General features: G+C 48.7%; 1 protein-coding gene across 5 annotated transcripts in view; it reads left to right on the top strand.

Moving 5' to 3' along the window:
• Positions 1-5,450, top strand: part of HTR2C (5-hydroxytryptamine receptor 2C) — a 574,451-nt gene extending 569,001 nt beyond the window's left edge. For all 5 annotated transcript variants that reach the window (XM_065556834.1, XM_065556835.1, XM_065556836.1 and 2 more), the window contains one exon: positions 1,161-5,450. In XM_065556834.1, the coding sequence (XP_065412906.1) occupies positions 1,161-1,993 (833 nt within the window). In that variant the 3' untranslated portion in view covers positions 1,994-5,450. The remainder of the gene's footprint in view (positions 1-1,160) is intronic.
• Positions 5,451-15,717: the final 10,267 nt, after the last annotated feature.

Raw genomic sequence — 15,717 nt, 5'->3', positions numbered from 1 at the left:
CAGAGAGCAAGGGAAACCCCCTTGGCCAATACAGGGATGCCTGTAGTTTTGTCAGCAGACCCAGTACTTGGGGAAGTTGGAAGATGCACCCTAGTAAAATGTAATTTATTCATTTAAAGTGGGCTTCCTGTCTCAGGCCAAAGCCTTATTTGTGTGCCTCTGACTTCAGCTCTGAGACTGGCCCATTCACAACCGCCTCCTTCACCCTTTCACTGACACTGGGGGGGTGCGGTTCCCTCCGCCCTTTCTGTTCTCACAGGCGTACCTCCCGTGGCAGCCTGTACACACCCGTAGCCTGTTGCATTCTGGGTCCTAGGGACAGGAATCAGACAGGCACTATTTGATGCATGCCTCATTGTTAGACGTCACAATTGCTTCATTCTAAGGCTTCAGACCAGACTGCCTGTATGATGACTGCCAGGGATACGCTGCAGATAGCCCCCGTCCCTGGAGACACTCAGGCTGTACAGCTTACAGAAACCCCTGCTCTCCCCTCACAAATACAGACAAGAAGCTTGATCCTGAGAGGTGCTGTGCACCCAGAGGTCTGCGTGTGCTTCCCCCAGAGCGCTAGGAAGAACCAGGCTGGTTTTCTCTTACAGTCGTTGCAATATTGGTTCACAGATTGGCCACACGAGCTCGCTGGTTGTCACTTTCTTGTGTTTGGCCTGGGCCTGCCTCAGAAAGTCCGAGGGTCTGTCCTCCACTTGTGACCTCGCAGTCTCCCCAAACCTGGTGCCAGCCTGAGTATAGCCAAGCTCATTGGTGTCGTAAATAGCTACCGTGACTACAGCCATGACAGCGTCTGTGGGTCAGATTTAGCATTCGAAATAACAGCCCGGGAACGAAGCTCTACTGAAACCTTGGGGAGGTGATTCATTGCATCGGCGCTGGAGTCCAATATGCCTGCACGATGTTTCGAGACGACAGGTCTTTCTGTCACTAGAGCCGTGCTGCCACCTAGTGGGGTTGAGCATTACAACAGGTGTTCTTGTTCCTCCTGGGGATACTGACTTGTCTTTGGAACAGCTCTAGGCACGGGGTGAAATGCGGTGTGTGTGTGTGTGTGTGTGTGTGTGTGAGGCATGCATCATTTACGCACGCTCTCCAGAGTCCTTGTCTGCTTTAGTAACAGTCTGCTTTCGCTCTCTCTTTTCCAGGGATATCCATGCCCATCCCGGTCATAGGATTGCAGGATGACTCCAGGGTGTTTGTGAATGGGAGCTGCATTCTGAATGATGAGAACTTCGTCCTTTTTGGGTCCTTCGTGGCATTCTTTATCCCGCTCATCATCATGGTGATCTCATACTGCCTGACTGTCCAGGTGCTGCAGAAGCAAGCGACGGTGTTCATGTACGGCGAGGTGCCCAAGCAGCGAAGGAGCAGCATGAACTGCCTCAAAAAAGAAAACAACACAGAGAACATCTCGATGCTCCAGAACCACGAGGCGGCCTCCCACTTGAACTCTCCTGTAAATAAGGAAGCCGTGCTCTTTCGGAAAGGGACCATGCAGTCTATCAACAACGAGCGCAGGGCCTCCAAGGTCCTGGGCATTGTCTTCTTTTTGTTTCTTATCCTGTGGTGTCCATTTTTCATCACTAACATCATGTCCGTTCTTTGCAAGGAAGCCTGTGACGGGAGCCTCCTGGGCGAACTCATGAATGTGTTTGTTTGGGTTGGTTACATTTGTTCTGGGATTAACCCCCTGGTGTACACGCTCTTCAATAAAACCTATCGCAGGGCTTTTGCCAACTACATCCGCTGCCAGTACAAGCCCAGTAAAAAATCGACACTGCGACAAAACCAGTGTCTGAATGTGGCTTCCACAGCTTCGTGCGGGAAAGACCTGACTTTAAATAGCTACCGAAATGGCAATGAACTCAACAGCATGGAGTTGGATGAAACTGAGGAGGGCTTAGAAATGCAACCGGGGACTTCAGAGCTGTCGATAAACAGCTGCAATGTTGTAAGCGAAAGGGTGAGCTGTGTGTAACCGAGTCCCACCCGTGGCTCTGCAGCTGAAATATACCTGTGTAAAAGTGTATGTGTCAGTCAAAGAGCAATGTAAATACTGCATCCTGAACAAAGCTTTTTTAAAAAATTCATCTTTCCAGCCCAGTGCTTTAAATCGTACATACACTGAGGGGAGGTTTAAGGTTCTATATTTACTGTTGCTACTAGATCAAAAATATCGAGTATTTTGCTTTCATCTTGGACAAAATGCTGACATTTTCTTCCAGTGTATGAACAAAAATGCTGAATTCTTACTCAGGTGGCATTTGCTGGGGTCCAGAGTGGCCCATTCATAGTTATAGATCAAGTGTTGATCAGGAAAACTTTTTTAAGTTGACAGTAAATATATACTTTAAATCCTCACCCCTGTTATGTGCCATGCAACAGTGCAACATCAAGTCTAACCAGACTCCTGGAAGGGATCCCTCCGCTAAGCGTAGCAGTATTGCAAGGGAACAGTTGGCTAACCAGACTGGACACATTGCGGGTGCGGGCGGGGTGACCTTTCACACTGGAGAGCTGTTTTCAGTTCTGAGTTCATTTCCAAGTGTGCTGAGATTGACAGTCACATCCTGGTTCCTAGCAGATGCTTGTTCATGCCACAGAACTAGGGAACGCAATTCCAGTACGCTTCTGCAGTCCTGGCCTTTCAGGGTCATTTGATCCTGGGATCCTGAAATCTCGTAGTGGTTTAGAAAAGTGGCATTAAAACCAGCAAACTCTCTTGGCCCTTCCTTTGTAAATAGAGTGTCTCTGACTCTGCCCTGAGTCCTAAAAATAACCAGATGCCGAGCTAACAGTGGGCCAGGCTCTGCTCCGCTTTCTCATGCCTTTTTGTCTGATGGACATGTGATGGTGGCTCACATGAGAAAGGTGAACGGAGTTGGGCTCAGTGTCTGGCTCTGAAGCAACGGTTAGCTCCTGTTCAGATCTTTTACACCACACTAGTGCAGGGAAGAGTTGCAAGCAAAGTCTATTATTGACAGCTCCTAGATCAGCCTAGTGCCCTTCACTTGCTGCTGGGTCAGGCTGTTTGCTTTGCGTGGCATGTCTTTGGACTCAGGTCATTTGATTTACCTCAGGAAGCCGGCTTTGGTTTCACTAGGGCTCTGTTTCATCTTTCCTAGCCTCTTGCGCTCACCAGTCTCACATTTCCTTGTTCATTCACATGTTCGTTGTCTCAGCAGCCTGAGACGGGCAGTGTCACAGTTCTGGGGAGACAGCATTGCTTTCTTCTGCGCATCCTGCCACCACAAACCAGACTTCATGCTCGTGTTGGGAGGGCTGCTGCTTGGTTATGCCTCGGACTGTGAGCCCCCCCAAGGGCGAAAGACCCCTCCCAGCCCCGTGAGCCCAGGTGCAGCAGAGTAAGCGAGGCCATTGCTTGTTCCATCCCAGGAACCAGCCCACCTGGTATAAACCAACAGTACGCGACTGGCCCCAGGAGCTACAGTAACTCCTCACTTAACGTTGCCGTTCTGTTCCTGAAAAATGCGACCTTAAGTGAAACGATGTTAAACGAATCCAATTTCCCCATAAGATTTAATGTAAATGCGGGGGGTTAGGTTCCTAGGAAATTTTGGGGGGGCAGACAAAAGGCATTATATACTGTACTGTGTTGGGAGGTGCCCCTGGCTTACCCCACACAGGCACAGCCCGCTGCAGGCAAGGACGCTAGGAAGCACCTTCACAGCAGCAGCGGCCACTTCCCTGGAGTAGAACAGGCGCTGACTTTGCCGGGGGATGCTCCAGGCCCACCTCTTCCCGTCCCCACTCCACCTCCTCTCTGGAGCAGCCGCTTCTCCGCTCCTCCCAGAAAGTCCTAAGCAGCGCCTGTTTGGCGGCGGGGGAAGCACTGGGAGGGAGGAGGAGGAGGCGGAGAAGAGGAACTTTTGCAATGCTCCCTTGTAAAGTCACTGCTCTTCCACGGAATCCTACAAGCAATGGACAGAGCAGGCAACCAAAGGACGTTATAAGGGAGCATTGCACGACTTCAAACGAGTCTGTTCCCTGATGGAGCAGCGACGTCACTTGGAAACAGCGTTAAGCGGGAGGCCACTAAGTGAGGCGTTACGGTACGAGGAAGTAGGTGAGGAACTGACTCGGGTGAGGCTCTGGAGCTCTGCATCATGCCAGAGCTAGCCTTTAGCGGCTTATATCTTCTTTAACTAATTAACAAACCTAACGACATCCCTGTGAGGCAGGTGCCTTTGGCGTGACTGGCAGTCTCTGCTTATGAAAAGCCTGAGAATAGCAAGGGTGAGGCATGTCAAGGATGAATTGCATTTGCCTAATGTGAACTGGTTTTACTATAAGCTTGTCATGTTCATAGGCAACAACTGGACCCACAAAGGCAGTGCAGAATGGCGCTGTTGCTTTAGTGAAGGGGTTACACTGTTGAATTGCACGTGACAGCAGTTACCTGATTGTGGCCCTTACAGGAATCCACAGCCACAGCTTGATCCACCATTGCATTACTCCGGTTTGACTCCGGTGCGATCCCACTGAAGTCCCTGGGCCTGAGTCTCCTCTCATTCATGTCAGTGTAAATCTGCAGTTCTTCCACTGCCATCAATGGAGTGACACTGGTATGGACCAGAGTGCCACGGTGGTGACTCCAGCTCCTGCTTTGCAGGCAGGCAGCATGCATACATGCAGCATGTATTCTGCAGCTACACAGGCACTGGCCTGAATGTTCAGTACGTCTCCATTTGTATTTCTACAAAGTCATCGTAGCTGGTAGAAGAGGGGCTGGACAATGCCACCACTTCCCTCCTCAGGTGGCTGCCCTTTTCTCTAGCTCAGGTTTGAAATACTGCAAGTGCTGGAGGAGATCAGAACTGTGTGTTTCCTTTCGTTGAGTATCTTTGCAGGGCGAATTCACAGCACATCTTTTCCAAAAATAAATCTCTCTATCTAGATTTTTAAAAAAGCAACCACAGACTTTAAAAGTACTAGCAATAAGTTGAATGAGACTAGCTTATAGCACATGTATAAACAGTTCATATGTCATGGCATCCTAGTACTTAGCAGAGTCCACATGCAGGGATCATCCTTGATTAGGAACCTTCCATCCTGTTCATGCAAGTACAGTAGTTATGATACAAAGGGAACCTCCTGTATTTGGATGTAGATACTGAGAATTGAACATAGACGCTACAATACTTTTATAAATGTTTAAAAAAGAGACTTTCACCCTGAGACTTGTACCTCCGGTGACCATTGCTACTCAGCTGAAACCATTTGGATGTATATTACCTGTTCAGATAACCATACGAGAGGACAGCCTTATGACCCCAACGTTCCCTCCCTGCCAGCAGATGGGAACAGTTTTGTGAATGGTTGAATGCTGTCACCTCCCAACTTCTTTCTGGTCATTCACCCCCAGGGTTTTGTGATGCTGCTATTAATTTATTAAAGAAACTTTGTTGGTTTAATAATTCTTATTTAATTATTTTCATGGTCTTTTGACAAGAAAATATTCACTTTGTTTTCTTCTCTCCTCTACCCGTCCCCAATTAAAATGTACCCTACCCAAAAAACCTAATAGCAGCAGAATGTATTTAATTTTTTTCTTACATTCCTATGGCTGTGGCATAATAACTTAAGCCAAAACATTAGCTCCTGCAAATGTCTTTACCTGTCCATTCCCCAAAACCCAGAAAGCGCAAGGAAACCCTGAGGAACATGAAACTCCACTACTGTCAGACATGAATTACATGAATGTAGGTGATGCCAAAAAAGTGGATGTATTCCTCTGTGCCTTAACCAAGATGGACTTGTCCTCAGAACAACACTACTTTTCCTAAATTCCAGCAGTTCACTCTTGTACTGCGTAAGAACCCCGATCTGGAGGTGTGTGGTGGACATGTCTGCCAGGAGGAAGGGGTTTAGTTTGGGTCCCCAAATCTCTGCTCAGGTCTGGTTTGCTTTATAAGCACAGTGAGTGATTTCTTTTTTTTTTTTACTCTGATGTTAAGGTAAAACAGCACCAGTTCCCTGGCAATGTTAATGGGGAATAAACACACTGATCTTAGCACCTCTCACTTTCCAAAGCAGATGGGAGAGATGCAGACTTTTCTTTGAGCCTGGTCAAATGGGGGGACACTACAATTGAACAGCTTTTGCTGCTGAGATTTCAGAAGACTTCGGGGACAGTGTTCCTGGGGCCTTGCTTGCTCACTGTTGTGAGACGGGCTTCACCCTCCAGCTTTCACGTTGGCATCGGCTAGATGAGCACCAATAAGTCCACTGCACACACAAGCCATACTGTTCAGCTGTGCCACTGGTACAAGACACGAGGCTAGCCCTGTTAACACAGAAATTCCCGTAATGCTGCCAAGCCGCCATTCTGCTCCATGGGTCTGTGTCCCTTCGCTGCTGTCCTGGGCTGCTGTAAGATGCCAGTGTTTTACACAGAGCTTTACCCGCAGGGGCCATCTCCACTGGCACCGGAAGTACAATTTCTAGCTTGGGTAGACACAGCCATGCTAGCTTAAGCAGGGCTAGGACTGGCATGTCTACGAGCTGGCAATCACATCTCCCGCTCCAGTGGAGTAGTGCCCACGAATTATCTGCTGCCTGTCACTGCACTTACTCAAGGTTATTAAATGCTCTGACTAGAGCCCACTAATGCTTATTCTGAGCAGGACACTGGTGCTACGAATTCATGTTACCTTCTCAGACATTTACTGCTTTGGGAACTGAGGGCCAGGTCATACAAATGTTGATTCACGCAAGAGCAAAGCAGTTACTCAGGGCCATTGGATTCTAAAGAAACGAAATTCACAGCAAGCAGCCTCTCCCTTATAGAAAGCTCCTTCCGGCGAGAGCCACTGAGGGGTGCTTTACATGTTATAACCAAAATCCTCAGCCATTGACGTGCCAAGAGCAGTGGCCATCCCAGGGTGAAGATGTAGATGTCTCTTGCCACCCCTGCAGAAAAATGTCACCTGGCTGGGCTGCCCCTGACCACTGCGACACCAGGTACATAGTAAAACACCAAGACCCTCGTTTGACTATAGTTCCTTTCTGAAAACCGTAAAAGGCAGCTCAGGCAGCCAGACCAGCAAGAGTGTATACGGGTCATTGTAGCATGTGCCACAGAGATTTTTCATTGCATCAACCTGCAGAAATGGTCTGAAGTAAATAAGATGAAATTCAATGAGGAAAAATGCCAAGTATTCCACTTAGGAAGGAACACAAGATGGGAAATGACTACCTAGGAAGGAGTACTGCAGAAAGGGATGGGGGTTGGGGTGGGACAGGCAGTGTGGATCACAAGCTAAATATGAGTCAACAGTGTAACACTGTGGCAAAAAAAAAAAAAGCGAACATCATTCTGGGATGGATTAGCAGGAGTGTTGTAAGCAAGACACGAGCCATAATTCTTCTGCTCTCCTCTGCACTGAATAGGCCTGAACTGGAGTAGGGTGTCCAGTTCTGGGCGCCACATTTCAGGAAAGATGTGGACAAATTGGAGACAGTCCAGAGAGAAGCAACAAAAATGATTCAAGATCTAGAAAACATGACCTATGAGGGAAGGTTGAAAACACTGGGTTTGTTTAGTCTGGAGAAGAGAAGACTGAGAGGGGATGTGATATCAGTTTTCAAGTACATAAAAGGTTGTAACAAGGAGGAGGGAGAAAAATTGTTCTTCTTAACCTCTGAGGCTAGGACAAGAAGCAATGGGCTTAAATTGCAGCAAGGGAGGTTTAGGTTGAACATTAGGACAAACTTGCCTAGGGAGGTTGTGGAATCTCCATCACTGGAGATTTTTAAAAGCAGGTTGGACAAACACCTGTCAGGGATGGTCTAGATAATAATTAGTCCTGCCATGAGTGCAGGGGACTGGACTAGATGACCTCTCGAGGTCCCTTCCAGTCCTACGATGCTGATTCTGATGTCATGATTGACACTTTGAAGTATTACGATGTTTTCAGCCACACAGAAGCCCGCACCTGGTATCTGGTGTGGTTTTCTCCTTCTGGCAGATGTCACCCCATCAATAGCTGCATCACTTCCTATTGGCTGCACAGGGATCACCTGATGGCTCTGACTGGGCTGAGCAGGGGCCTCAGATGAGCGATTGCGTGTGACTGTGGAGGAGGTGGGTGCTGTAGCACAACCCGGGACGTGCACAGATTAGACACCCATGTTCTGAGCACGAACATCATGCTGCACCTACTGTCCTGGAAAACTTGGCCTCCTTGGGATGGTGGAAACAACATTGTTATGTCACCTGCTGACTTATGCCCTCCTCTGGCTCCCTCTGAAGTCACTAGTTAAAACGCCCATGGAACTGGGGCTCCAGGTAGCGCTCGAGAGCTGCCAGAAGGCGCTCGGGAAAGTATTACAAGTCATGTAAACACACGTTCCGGGCAAAGGCCCTAATTGCTATTAAAGGGTGACATTACGGTAATGCTTGACTCCGTCGATTATCAGTGAGTACGGTTCCCTGGCCAGTGTCACACTCCTCCCACTGGCCATTTCCAAAGCAAAGCTGGAGTCTGCAAGCGGGCTGAACGGGACCGGGTTTGCCCTTGTCTCCACATGGCAGTTCAGCTGTGTCTGGCTGCACCCACTGTTAGCAACGTGTCATGTGCCTAGTGCAGACAGCACTTCGAGAGCTCGCCGCGGTCACTGGCGTCTTACTGCGCTGCTGTAGTGACCGGGCTAGAGACTGTTTTAATTCGTTTCTTTACAGCAGTCGGGTACAGTAGTGATTGTGCCATTCTGCCGAATGCTGTTGCGGTGCGGCCTTCTCAAAGAACCAAAATCTTCAACGGTAAAACAGTTACAAACGGCGAGCCAGCTAGGGGCAGCTTTTCAAAGGAATGTAGGTGCGTAAAGAAGCAGGCAAGTGCCTAGTGACAGGATTGCAGAAACTCTAATTGCTCTGGGCTGGTGAGGATGGTGAAAAATTACTGTGTGCGACGGAGCAAAGAGAAATTTGGGGGGATTGAAATGAAGAGCAGTAACGGGTGAGTCATTTCCTCTCCTATGGATGGTGTTTAGCTTCCCTTTTCCAAGTACATAAAGCGCTCCTGATATTTAAATCAAACTTTATCAGTAAGTTAATGGGACAATGTCTGCTCTTCCACTACTGCCGGAACATGGGGCTGCTGGCCTACAGACACTTATTTTCATTAGGGATCGTGAGGAAGCGAATGCCATCAAACAGAGCAATCATATAATATCACAGAGGCGTAAATTAAATCTGCTGTTCTGAACCTTCCTCTGTGTCAAATGGTAATTAGGTCACAGCTAAACTGGATTACTATTTGAGTGAAATACAGCCTAATTATTCAATTGGCTTTTAGAGAACCTCTTTGTGGATGTTTTGAACTATTTAAACTGTTTTTCTGAAGGCAATCTGTCATCTAACTCCTGTTAGAATAATTCCTGGTTTGGATTTGTTTGTTTACTTTACAGAAGTATTTTACATTTATGTTCAGATTTCTCTACTTAAATATTTAACGCCACTTCTTACTGGAGAATTTAACACCTAGCAAAATTGGAGGGTTGTTAAAGGTTCCATTCATAGGCAACTAAGATTTTAATCAAAGGCACCAGCTCAGTGAGAGAGAGCTCCATTTTAGCATTTCGTTGAGAATGTGTTGCCATATCTCCTGCATGTTTCTCCTTGTCGCACATCACAGTGTTTCCTAGGGAGAAGGGAAGTATAAATTCAGAGCAGAAAGATCTCTGGCCATCCGTCTTGGGGACGCACAGTCTATCCATGAGATCAGTACAATCTGGATGCCATAAAATGACTTCTGAGAAAACCTGGAACTCAAACATCTGTTTTATGACAAACATTCATCTGCCACGTAATACAGAATCATAGAGCCACTGGGTGAGAAGGGACCACAAGGGTCATCTGGTCTAACCCCTTGCCAAGATGTGGGATTTGTTGTGTCTGAACCATCCAAGACAGGTGGCTCTGTCCAGCCTCCTTTTGAAAACCTCCAGTGAAGGAGCTCCCACCACCTCCCGAGGCGTCTGTTCCATTGTCCTACTGGTCTTACAGCTAGGAGGTTTTTCCTGAGATTTAATCTAAATCTGCTCTGCCGTAGGTGTAATATACACCACCATTTACCTCACTGATAGATGTGGCCCCTTCTTTCTCCAGTGCATTCTTGACAATTGAGTTATTAATGGGTGTAACCCCAAAATGAGTATTAGGTGCACTGGCCTGTGTTGGTCTACATCCAGGTAATGATACAGCCCCTGATTCTTCACTCTGTTACACCAGTAAGGCTGTCGTTAGCAAAGCCGGTGGATGCCTGTGCAGAAGAACAGCTGAGGACTATGAAAGGACAAACCAGACCGGCATAAACATGAACTGCCAGAAAGAGAGAGCTGGCAGGAGGCTGGTTAAACAACTGGTTTATCCGATTTAATCTCTCTTGGGGCTTTGTGTGACCCCCATTATCACAGCATCCAAGTGCTTGTAATGATAATATAATTACTGTATTCATGTATGGCCTTTAGCCGCTGCAAAAGTGCCTAAGGCCCTATTCAAAAGAATAAAAACAAATGCAATAGAACAAACGCATTAAATAGCAACCTTTTAACAGTGTAAATGCACTTCAAGTCTGCAGTCAGAGCTCCGTAAGTGGACTTGCATTGACTTCAATGGGATGCTGCATGGATGCAAGGGGCTGCCTGGAGCCAAGGGCAGGACTGGGACCAATGGACCCCAAAACCTTGTCCTTGTTCATTTGCACTGAGCCAACTCCTGAAGAAAACTAAGTGATTGGCGCCTCTTTACGAGGCGGGCTAGGTGCCTTTGTTGTGACTGACAGTAGCATTCGTATGTCACAGTCACTCAGCGCGAGATGATTTGGGGGCTGTGTATCCAAGGGCAGATGCAAGGCCTTAATATTGCTGAAGAAAGGTAGAGCAGCAGAGAACGCATCCTTGAAATGCCGGCAAGACTCTCTAGCCAGGCACATGATGTCAGCTCTCTAGAAGCGAACTGATGCTGGTAAAAGTAGATACATATAACGAAGACGCTTTTACCCAGGCTTTCAATGTTTTATGTTTATCTGGCATCTGGTCCTTGCTCTCCAGTTCAAGGCAGATAAATTGGTCTTTAATGCTCATAGAGTGACTCTAAGCTATTCATGGAGGTGGTGAAGGATTGGCCTGTTTATAGATTTTAACCTTGAAACATAAACCTTTCTCTAGGAAACAGCGTTGCTAATTATTATTCTAGTTTGCCCTTTCCTTGTGTGAATTCCAGTAAAGTACATTCTGTTGTGTTAGTTCTTTAAATACGTGTAACTGTGTCTGGGGGAGATGAAATGAAATTATCTCAAGCTGTTTTTATTTTATATTTTTATTTTTCCTTTCAAATGAATCCCTCCAGCCACCTGGTCTGGCCCACGCTGGGGTGGAATCTCCAGCAGCACCATTAGAGTCATGTGCCATCTCCTATTGAGATGCCTAATTCTCTTAGGCACTTCTGAAAATCTCACCCGATGAGCCCATCCTGGAAACTGAAGTACACAGTATATAATAATATAAAAAACACTGCCCTGAAACACGCCCCAGAATCCCTCAGCACTCCCCAAAACCCGGGGAACGCAGCATTCCTGGAGGATGACAAATCCAGGCTGTGGTGGCCCAAGGCAGGGTCCCTCCCAACGAATGCCTGCCCAGCAACCCTGTCCTGTTTATGCTGAGAGATCTCCAGCTCACGCACTCATCTCATCTCAACGGTGGCATTGTGGCATACAGGGGAGAGGTGGCCTCTCGGCGGCTGCTGTTCCACCCAGGCCTGCAGAGCTACTGGGTCTAGCTTCTTTCACACACAATGCATCTGCCAATGCTTCACAGGATTACATCCCAGAGTGACACTGCAGCAAACGACAGCAAACAGAGATGTCTAAACCGTGTCTGCTGCACACAGGGAAAGTGTTCCACTGCAAAGAGAGGAGATAAGTGGCATGGACAAGAGCGAAAGGGAATGTTATAAAAAGAGATGGTCGTGTTGCAGAGAGAGCCAGGAAAGTTCACGGAGGTGGCCAGAGACGGTGCTCAGCCCAGTGCTGGCACAGTTGTGGGGAGGAACAGAAAGGAGACAGATGCAGCTGAGTGGGAGGGGGGAGGGGAGATTGGCGAGGGCAGTAAAGAGCGAGACAATCAATAGATGAGCTGGGGAAAGTCTAAAACCATTTTGAACCAGATCCTGAAATGAATGGGGCTCCAGTAGAGATGTCTGACAATGGAGTTGATTGTGGTTGTTACATGAGAGCAGAGGAGAAGCATATATCATGGAAAGGACAACGATGGGAGAGGAGTAAAAGTGACAGAAGATAAAAGCATAGTTGGGGATTTCAACAGATGTGGCGTCATCAGAAAGAGGTACAGAGGCAATGCTAGTGAATGATGGACCTTTACGGATGGGGAAATTAGTACTGTGATATTAGGTTGATGGGCACTTTGGAAAACTTAAAATAGGGTTATGGCAGGTGTCACCAGGTGGCACTGTTACACATAGTCGTCCACGTTCTTTTTCTTAGCAGGTAAGCAAGGTGTTAGTCGTTGAAGAAATGCTTGTGTTGTGGGAGGTTTGATTGCAAGATTTGCTGTAGTCGAAGCAACTGAAAGCAGCAAGAAGGTTTGCTCTGTGCTCGAATCACTACTTGGTGCACCATCAGCTCATTAGCGCTGGGCTGAGATTGCTGGAAGTAGGGATTGCCTGCATGCTATTTGATCATCTCATTTCAGGACTGGTGTACATGGGCAAATAAACCAATTACACTTAGAATATACACAGATCACTGATTTCTTCTCCACTCGAAAGCTGGCCTGCAAAGCCCTGGAATTCTGCCACTGCTCAGCAGGACACCAGTGTCAGAAAAAGTGGCCACAATAGATTAGCTTAGTGCGGACAAGTAGGATGTCATGGTCCAGACAGCAAGCACACAGGAGACCTTGGTGGAGGGGGGACGGAGAAGGCTGGAAGCTTGTTTCTTTTGGAGTCACTTCCTTCTCCGACACCTTGCGCTGACAGTCACACGGTGGTTTGGTCAAGACGGAGAATGGAAGGGCTGTTAAAGGTGTTGTACAACAGAGGATCAGCAGCCCACACTAGCGGGGGGATCACGTTGCAGAGGTGAAGCCACCACCACAGGGGCAGAGTGACTTGACAGGCAAGTGAAGAGCAACGGCAGAAGGAAACAAGACACCTTTTCATTCAAAGCTTCCCAACGTAAGTTAGAACGAGGTCGTTTTGCTTGTTCACGCTCCGGGCCCGTATCTGATATCACTTACATGGGTGCAAAAGCCAGTCTAAACAGCTTTTTCCAGCTGAATGGAGCTGACAGAAGGAGAAATGTCTGTGCCACTGCCTCTGCCTAGGATTTATTAATTGCTTTACCTTTTGAAACGTCTCTGGCATAACACCTGGTAAAGTAGAGGTTTATTTATTGGTTGGATCCCTTGAGCAATAATTCTATGTCATGCCTGAACAACATTAGCCCCAACAGGAGACCAGCACCTGGAAAGGCAAGAAAATGAATATTGATTTTGGGATAAAGCTTCTGGAGGTCGTTGTTCCACACCCGGTTGTTTTATTTCTCTGCATGTTCATAGGGTGAGTCTGACACATGCCGTTTGCAGAGCAATTTCCACCATTCAAACAGCTCATTTGCAAACTGTTGCCTGGTGCTGTATTTGTTAGAGGCGTGAATCCAATGTGTCTGTTTGCCTCTAAGCCAAGGGTCTCAAACTCAATTTACTTGAGGGCCAGTGCCAGTCCTCAAATCCCACCAGCGGGCCAATAATGTCACTCATGCCGCCCAGAACCCGCCTCCCCAAACTCCGCCCCCCCCCCCACCTGGCTAAGGCTCGGAGAGAGAGTTTGGGTGGAGGAGGAGGTCTGGGGTAGGGGCTTGGGGTGCAGGCTCTGGAAGGGAGTTTGGGTGCTGGGTGCAGGCTCTGGCTGGGGCAGGGGGTTGGAGTGCAGGAGGAGAAGGTGGCGGTGCAGGCTCTGGGAGGGAGTTTGAGGGTGGGAGGGGGTGTCTGGGGAGGGGGTGAGGGTGCAGACTCTGGGAGGAGGTTGGGGGGGGTACAGTGCTTACCTGGAGCTCCAAGGCGGGGCAGGCTGGGGCCCTCCACATGCTGCTACCCCCAGGCACCACCCCCACAGTGTCCCATTGGCCGCAGGGGCGCTCAGGGTGGGGGCAGCGCGCGGAGGCCCCCCGGCCCGGGGCCGCAGGGAGGGGCTGGCAGACACATGGAGCGAGCAGGCAGATGCCACTCAACTCCCCTGCACTGCCGGTAAATTGCCTGGGGGAGCGCCTGGGGGCGGCAGATGGGGCCAAGGGAGAGACCCAGCCCCCAAACTGCTGCAGCCCCATGGACCTCATTGGGGAGGTTCTCAGGCCGCAGCTGGCCCGCGGGCTGGGCGTTTGAGACCCCTGCGCTAAGCAATGTGTGCGTGAGATCTGCCTGAGACCATCAGAGTTTTATATCTACACAAAGGCGCTTGCTTCATCGTCCTCTCCCAAATAGGCCCTGCTGTTCAGTGACGGAAACAGTTTTAGTCCCACAGAACTATTCAATTGCACTGGTGTTATGACTTGGTACGGTCCATCTCCTCCACAGGTGTAAACTGGAGTCCCTCCAGTGAAGGCAAAGGAGCTGCGCCGATTTATATCCCCTGAGGATAGAAATCATGGTAGCTCCCAAATCAGGATCAGGACCCTAGTGTGGAGGGCACTGTGCAAACCTAGAGGGAGACACGGCCCCTGCCCTGAAGAGCTTCCAATCTAGTGCAAGGGGAATTTGGCAAACAGCTCATGGGTTTTACAGCATTAGTCAGACTCCGCGTAGCCCCTGTTCTGCCAGCTCTAACCAGACAATAAATGTGACTCCATGCTCTTCTGAAAATCCTCACGTTGGACGTCAAAGCTGCCTCATTAGATTCATTCATTTTTCCTCGCAAGCAAAGAGAGAGCAGCCGCAGGGCTAACGGGGGCTAACCCTGAGTCAGGGACATCCGTGCCAAGCTGGGGGTGGAAATCCTTCCTTTGGGACGGAAGTGGCTAAAGCTGATTCACCGCGGGTTGGTAACACAGAGCCTCACGCAGAAATGACGACACTGGTTTTGGTTCACACCATTTGTTATTTCAGTGCAAGCCCTTGTTAAATCCGCTCCGTGACAGCTGCTGAAATAACTGTATATTTCATCCTCTTAAGCTGCCACGGGAGATTATCCTAGCAGCAGCAGCAGCTACCCTGCCCATTATTATTGATATTACCATAGCCCCTAAGCCCCAATCAGGGCCCAGGGGCCCGTTGCGCTAGGCGCTGTACAAACACCGAACAAAGAGCGAGCCCCCTGCCCCAGAGAGTTTAGAATCTGAGCATAAGCCAAGAGACAACCGATGGGTACAGGCGAACAGGAGGGGTGGGAGGCACAAGGAACGAATGAAACGACACCGGGCGGCAGCACACACATGGGCTCGGCCTCCCAGCACCCTAGGCACGTTTTTCGTCAGCATCACTGCACAGGAGAGCTTTGAGGTGGGATTTGAAGGAGGCCGATGAGTCTGTTTATGGGGCGAAGCACAAAGGGGCTTGTTTGACAATGGACCAAGTCAGTGCTGAAGGGTGGCATGGTGTCACGTGGTTTTAGGAGGCCTTCAGCATTATCTCCGGGCTGTCTCTTAAAGAAGAGACGCGTCA

This window comes from Chrysemys picta, chromosome 9 (assembly GCF_011386835.1).
Source record: "Chrysemys picta bellii isolate R12L10 chromosome 9, ASM1138683v2, whole genome shotgun sequence".
In the NCBI taxonomy this organism is placed as follows: Eukaryota; Metazoa; Chordata; order Testudines; family Emydidae; genus Chrysemys; species Chrysemys picta.
This window is presented reverse-complemented; position numbering and strand designations above follow the sequence as displayed.